This window comes from Maylandia zebra, linkage group LG3 (assembly GCF_041146795.1).
Source record: "Maylandia zebra isolate NMK-2024a linkage group LG3, Mzebra_GT3a, whole genome shotgun sequence".
In the NCBI taxonomy this organism is placed as follows: domain Eukaryota; kingdom Metazoa; phylum Chordata; class Actinopteri; order Cichliformes; family Cichlidae; genus Maylandia; species Maylandia zebra.
In genome coordinates this window covers 8042832-8050332 of record NC_135169.1, presented here as the reverse complement: position 1 = coordinate 8050332, position 7501 = coordinate 8042832, and the positions used below count along the sequence as shown (strand labels likewise).

At 48.2% G+C, this 7501-nt stretch overlaps 1 protein-coding gene across 3 annotated transcripts; it reads right to left on the bottom strand.

Moving 5' to 3' along the window:
• Positions 1–1703: 1703 nt before the first annotated feature.
• Positions 1704–7065, bottom strand: LOC112429895 (uncharacterized). 3 transcript variants are annotated; one of them, XM_024800862.2, is made up of 6 exons: positions 6939–7065; positions 4690–5033; positions 4465–4602; positions 4033–4356; positions 2625–2951; positions 1704–2287 (listed from the first exon to the last, which is right to left on the bottom strand). In XM_024800862.2, the coding sequence occupies exons 1-6, from the start codon at positions 7010–7012 to the stop codon at positions 2208–2210; spliced, it is 1287 nt and encodes a 428-aa protein (XP_024656630.2). In that variant the 5' UTR covers positions 7013–7065; the 3' UTR covers positions 1704–2207. The 3 variants fall into 3 exon arrangements, with proteins under 3 accessions (XP_024656630.2, XP_076738440.1, XP_076738439.1); XM_076882325.1 differs by lacking the exon at positions 6939–7065 and adding an exon at positions 6872–6887; XM_076882324.1 differs by lacking the exon at positions 6939–7065 and adding an exon at positions 6463–6543.
• Between the last annotated feature and the right edge of the window lie 436 nt (positions 7066–7501).

Below are 7501 nucleotides of genomic sequence, written 5' to 3'. Positions count from 1 at the left end.
TGGCGGGGCGTGGTCTGCAGCGCTGCAGGGGAGGTGGACGCACCTGAGCGGCACCTGCAATCACGCCTCGCCGCCTTAACGTCTCTGCTGTTGTGTCGGTCTGTGAGCTTTAACACCGGCTGTGTGCGCACAGCAACCGTGTGTGAAAAGTGGTCAATAAAGAGATGCTGAAAAGCGCGTTCATGCAAACATCGTCGGGTCTGCCGTGATATGTTTACAACGGGACTTCTGCTCCTGAACCTCTGCGCACAGCGTCTGTACGAAGGCACGTTCATCTTTACGCAGGACTGTAAGCTGTCGTCTGTGAGGCGTGAGCGCTGTTTGTTTGAACACAGTTCACGGTGGAGCTGCTGACATAATGTGGATCTGAAGAGCCATAACTGGCCTACCTGGGGTTGAAAGTCTCGATAAATGCAGGCGCTTCGGCGGCTAGACCGGCTTCCGCGAGTGTGACGCTTATTTTGAGCGATGAAAAGTTAATAGAATATAATTTTATTTTTATATTTCAAAAATCACAATAATCTTCCAATTTAGAACTGCAAGTTAAAAAGGAGCTAACATAAACATATATACACACAAACACTTCAGCTAAATACTTCTCATTTATTTTCCCAAACCACGCGGAGCCGCACTGAGGACTAAAGACCGCAGGTTGCCGACCAGGCTTAGACGATTTCTCAACAGATTGTGACAGAGCGCTTCTAGTTTGTGTCACTCATCTTCCCATCATGCACTGCTTCTCAATGACCTCTGTGATGTGTTTACTGACCTCTGTTTACTTCTCTCTCTCTGTGTCTAAGGATGTAGACGCCACTGTGGTCAGACTGAGGTCTGTGGTTGTCAGTGGCTCTTCTTTCATCTCAGTGGGGCCTCGATGTTGACTTCACAGATTCTCCCTCTGTGTTCTCTCTCGTCTGTAAAACCAAACATATCAGACACTCGTCTCCTGTGACTGTGGGTTCACACACAGGGCCACTTTATTAGGTACACAAGCACAGAGCGGCTGCCGTGCATCGGAACAGGTGTGCCTAATAAAGTGGCCATGAGTGTGTGCAGTGACATGTCTCTGTGACAATAAAGGATCAGACGGCTCCCCCTGCTGGAGACACTTGAGATGGAGACGTCGCGCAGAGGCATTCTCGATGGCCACTTTATTAGGTACACCGTGCCGGCACCCTGGTCCCTTGCTTGTTAATGACACGGACTCATCACAGTCCTGGAAACATCCTCAGAGGTTTGGGTCCATGCTAATGTGATGTCATCACACACAGGCTATGATGTCACTCTACCAAAGATGCTCTGCTGCACTGAGATCTGTGACTGTGGAGGCGTCTGTGTGCAGTGAACTCATCGTTATGCCTGATCTGAGCTTTGTTTTCCTGCTGGACACATCACAGGATGGTACACTGAGGTCATTATGGGATGGACACGGTCAGCAGCGCCGTGCAGGAGTTCATGCAGCGTTAGCTGTTAGCCAGCAGTCTTCAGTCAGTGTGAGCTCAACATCCACACCCACAGCATATTCTGAATCCACAGGTAACCTGACACACGTGTCTTCAGACTGTCTGAACATGAACTCCACACCTTGGTTGGAACGACTGGTTATCTGAGCCACTGCTTCCTCCACACTTTGAGGTGTTGTGAGGAGTGAACCAAAGTGATTAACTGTGTAAAGAATAACAAATGTCCATACATCAGACAGAGACAGATGATGGACTTTATTTCTTTTCTCTTCAGCAGCATTTTACAGAAACATTTTGTTCTTTTTCGTCGTACACTTCGTTAGCTACATGTATGTTAAAGTGTTAGTTGTCTTATATTTTGTGCAGTTTCACAGACACAGCCAACACTAAAGCCTCACGCATGTAGGAGCTCTGAGACCGTGCAGACATGAGGTCCAAACATCAACTAAACAGCACCCAGGTCACAGCTGAGACCTGAACAGCAAGGCATTATGGGTAAGTAAAATATAAATGTGTAAGTAAAAAATGAGTGTTGTTTGTGCTAATGTGGTAAAATCAAACAGCTGCTGCTGCATGAGTGCGCCGAGCTACAGCCACTGCAGGGTTCAGCTGTGTGAACAGAAAACCTCCTCACAGAACGTGGAGGAACTCAGCATCGTCCCCTCTTCATCCCCTTCAGCCCATTACTGGTGTTTTCTCTCTGACTCACAGACCAGTCAGATCCATGATCAGAGCCCAGTCAGATCAAGCTGGTTGCTGGTCCATCAGAGGAATCATTTCAATAGCCTTGTTGTCCTCGGCTGGATCCTGGACCTGATCTGTCCCTGCAGACGAAACACAAGAAGTCACAAACAAACACTCGGAGCTAAACTAACACTTTGATGTTTTAATTGCTACATGCTGACCTTTGACCCTGAAGCATTGCAGACTAAAACGGTGTACTGAAATCTTTGGCTTCTATAAGCTGTGTGTGTCTGACTTAGTGAAACTATGTAGCATCATTGTGACGTCGTAGGGCATAAAAACAAAGTGTGTTGCACAGCTCTCTCCATGCCCTTTCTTATGACTTGAAATGCTTTTTTAAAGTTAACTGACAAACAGACAGAACTGATGTAAAGATAGGACAGTACGTTAGACACATTCACACCGATTACAACTCACCTTTGACTGTGAGCCACACCCTCTTGTATCTCCAGGCCTCCTTGCTGTTGACCTCACAGGCGTATCTCCCAGCATCCTTCACTGTGGGCTGTCTCAGGGTCAGACCGAGGTCTCCGGTGGTCAGCAGGTCAGTGTTCATCTCAGTGCGACCTCTGTAATGGTCGTCCTGTTTGTCGGGCCGGTCAGAGCCGTTCTCATACACACAGACCTTCATGTATTCGGGTTCATGGCGTTTCCACTCCACATCGCTGTCTCCAGGCAGGTTTTCTGTGGTTTTGAAGGGCAGCAGGACAGACTCCGCCCCCTCCACCACCTCCACCTGGCACTCTGAGAGGAGAACAACACAACATGAGCTGTACGAAGACACGGCATTTATGTTTGTCAATTAATTTTAATTTATGCAGCATTTGAAACACGTGTTCATCATGAAGCCACAGAAGCATCACATCAGCAGCAACATCACTAAGTCACCAGCTTCATCTCGATGCTGGTCCCAGTCAGTCATTTGAAGATGAGGGCCTGAAGATGTCTGATCAATGAAACGCAGTTACACTGTTACTAAGAAGCCATGTTTGCAGTTCATCTACACACTCATTGAAGAGGTCTGTCCAACACCAGGTTTGCTACAAGCTTTATCGTTCTTCTTCACACAAACGCACTGAACTGTTCTATAAACAGGGTTGATTTTATAACTTCATAAAGATTTGGACATCAGCAGAAACGCAGCACCAACATGCTGAAAAGGCCCTGTTGTACATACATGGGAGTGTGATTACGTCTTTCACTCTAAACAATGAAGAATCCTGACAAATAGAAATGATATTGTTATCCAGTTGTTTTTAAATCTATCTGATTAGAGTCCTGGTGCCTCACTTGGCCTTTATATAACTCACCGTCATTATTTATGTACTGATTTGTTTCTAATTGCTTTCACAGTGAACACTACACATGTTTAAGATTCAGAGTAGAGTGCAGTCCTGCTTTGTACCACATGAAGGCAGGAGCGTCCAGTATCAGCTGTTCCTGCTTTCCTCTCATATCAGTAGCAGACTCTGGTTTCCATCGCTGATAGAACTCATCAGACAAATGACAGAAAGCAGCATCGTGTTCCTCAAAGACTCACTGCTGTTCCTCTGAGAACACGACAACGCTCCCCTGAACTCACATCTGTTCAGCAGCTGTTCAAGCCTGCACCGTAACATCCCATCAAAGTCCACTGCTGCTCATATTTCTAACAGAGAGCAAACAGGAAGACCTAATGAAGTCTGACAGGAACTACAAAGATGGCCTCTGTGTTTGTCAGTATAACAGAGCTGCTGCACAGCAGGTGTGTGACAGACAAAGACACGCACTGTGACAAAATAGCTGTCAATAACAATATCCAAGCCTCTGTATCTGCAGCACTGACCTTTGATTTTCAGCTCCACCTGTTTCTCCATCAGTTCTTTCCCCTCCCTGCTGTAGACGGTGCAGGTGTAGGTGTCCCTGTCGGTGTTTGTGGGGTGTTTCAGGGTCACGCTGAGGTCTCCGGTCCTCAGCGGCTCTTTCTTCATCTCTGTTCGGTTTCTGTAGCGTCTGTGCTGTTTTTCAGGCTGCTCAGAGTCTTTCTGACATACGTGCACCTTCCTCTCATTCCTGTCCTTCCACACCACTTTAGCACCATCGGGCTGAACGGTGCTTCTGCAGGTCAGCACGACCGACTCATCACCTGGTTCTGCTGTGACCTGAACGACTGAGAAGAGAACGAAGCAGCACATGAGCTCCATGCTCATGTGGTAAATGCTGTATGTCATCATAAACACTGACTGATGTCCGTGGAGCGCTCTGATAACGCACATACCTTCTTTGTTCTTTAACCTTTTATATCTAAAGTACATGAAGACCCCAAAGCCGACAGCCAGGAGAACCACAGGAACCAGGACACCCGAGACAACTTTGGGCCAGACTGGAGGAGGAGTGGGACCAGGAGGAGGACGTTCTGTCCACACAAACACAAACAACCTGAAGATCACCCAGCACATTCTCAGAGTATGACTGACCTCTGACCTTTATCGACAGCACTGACCTGCCACCCTCAGTTGCAAATGGGTCTTGCTCTGATCTTGTCCATATCTTCGGGTGGTGCAGGTGTAGGTGCCGGTGTCATTGACTACGGGCTTCCTCAGAGTGAGGCTGAGGTCTCCGGTCTGCAGAGCGTCGGCTCTCATCGATGTTCGGTTGAAGTAAATAACGTTCTGTTTCGTGAGATCGTCCCCGCTCTGCAGACGCAGATGGACTGTCGGGCTGCTGAGGTCCTTGCGGCCCCAAACCACTGCTGTGGCGTCCCGGTAAACGTCCTCTGGTACCTGACAGGGCAGCATGACAGACTCCGCCCCCTCATACACCTCCAGCCCGAGGCATGCTTGAAAACTGAGAGGAGAAACAGGAAACAGGTGAGAGCGGTGATGCTTTTAAGGCCTGTGAGACAGAGAATGACTGCAAACACTTTACTAATGTAAAGATGAGCACCAGTGAGCGATCGAGCTCAGCAGGCAAAACCAAAAGAACCAGAGCAGGAAAAACTGGGAATAACAGTGATCCACCAACCGTCACCCACACTCTGGTTTTAAGCTGGAAAACAGTTATTTCTTCTTTTATTGCACAAGCTCTTAAATACTGTTTATCTTCATGTTCACCATGTTCACCAAAGCTGTTTCTAGTCAAGCGTTCGTCTGGCCGGCTGAATAACTACAGCCAAATAAAAAAACAACCCAGGAACTTACAAAGACCGAGCCTTCATGCTGCTGCTTCTCTGCCTTAAAAAGCACCAGGCGGAGAGAAACCCTGACAGATGTTTGAAACTGACCCACAGACATGGGACTTCAAACAACTCAAGCCAGCTGAAAAAAGTGTAGGAGCTTTGTCTTAGTGCACCCTTTTTACTCATCAGTCATAAAAGACTGACGGTCCAGTCGTAGGATTCCAAACTGATACCATGGTGCAGCTTCATCTTGGATCAGTTTGAAAATCAGGGACCATCACTGACCATCCCAAGGTCAGAGGTCACCTTAGGATTTTGCCATTTGTACGATAGATGCATCTACTGGGAAGCTGAGGGGTGCCAGTACTTTACATACAGCAGATTTTAAATGGTAACACATGTAACAGCAGACTGCAGTATTAACCACACATTATACCTTTACGACAGCCCAGTGCAGCAGAGGGGCTTTAATAGGCTGCTGGGTCCCGTTCCCTCTCCTGGGAAGAACTGGCTGTCCTGAGCCGGCTGTGAGCACACCAGGACTCTGGACTCAAAACTAACAAACTGAGGAATTTAGGAAGCGAATACAAAGTAAGAAGTACTGTGGCTAGGATCAGAGAGCACACAGCACACAGGGAAGACACCACAACAAGGTGACATAACGTACTGGACCAGGGACTTTCAAAATAAAACAGGAAACACAGCTCAGAGACAGAGACTTCAGGCATATAAACCTGACACTGGACAAGGCGAACAACCACAGAGACGAAGCGCAGAGCGAGAGGGGACACATGGGGACAGAGAGTGGACGGACCTCCACAGGAGACGCTGAGGACAAAGAGACAGGAAACATCGAGACACTGGAATGACCTAAAAGCACAAAGGTCATCATGAATCCAGGACAAACCTCACAACACAAAGACACAAAGTCACAACAAAGTGTACTTTAAATAGTCTGACGCTGATAACAACCTCAGCGCTGGTATCATCACGAGCAGGGACGTGTTTCTTAGGTTTCACAGCAGAAACATCTGTTATCACCTGACGTCACGCCCTGCTTTACCCACACATGCCACAAACACGAACAACCTGTCTCACCGGGACTTGTAAGCGTCATCACAGCCTCACGTCACTAATGAAGCCACAGCAACCGTTTGTAAAACCTTTATTAGAAACAGCCAAACCGCACAAGCTGCTAGCATTGCTAACTCCATGCTACATTCATCCATCAATGAAGCCTCCCCACATGAAGGGCTCCTCCTCCGTCAGGGATGTCTCGTGGGCTCAGAGACGTGTCTGTGTTTCGGGTTTTCGCGTGTGTCACGGGGAGCTGACTGTATCCGCGGCGTGAAGGCCGCACAGGGAGCTGCGGACGGCACAAATCACTGCACCGCGGTCTGTAACCCGTCTGTACCCACTCTGTGTGTCAGGACAGGCCAGTCTGTGGGCGGCTGTGTGTGCTGCCGTGGGCCGGTTAGCTAGAGCGTTTTCCTGTCGGCTTTCTCACCTTTGAACTTTTTAGTTACGCCGGTCTTCGCGCGTGCGCACAAAGAGGATAAGAGTGGGTTTCTTACCGTGGGGCTTCTTTATCCTCCATGAAGACTCCCGCAAACACAGAAAAGCACAGCAAAACACCGACAGCTCTCATAGCGGTGCTTCGTCACGCCACGCCCACTGTGACGTGGTTTACTTTCGGTTTCAGGGGAGTTCCCGGGGGATCACGCGTGTGGTGGAATGTGCCTGGGGCAGGAGTTCCAGGTATGCGGGGTGGAGGAAAGGTGGGGCTGATTTAGACTGTAGAGGACTTCTGTGGTGGATTCGTTTTCATAAAGTGGAAACAAAATAAAAGATAGAATCACACTGAAGCAGCTCACACGTAGCAAAACACACCTCAAAGATCACGAGTGGTAATATTGTGTCAGATATGAGGGAGTAGAAGCAGGAAGTACCAGAGCATGGTAACATTACATGTAATCCCTCAGAGTCAGTGGACTGAGTTATCCTGTGCGTGGGTTAGTGACTAATTAAAATCCCTCAAACAACGGAGCTTCAGGAGAAACAAAGAAGAAGAGGAGCAGAGTGAAGGATGAAGGTCGTCCATCAGATCCAGTGTGTCCTCAGCTTCCTGTTCAGAGAC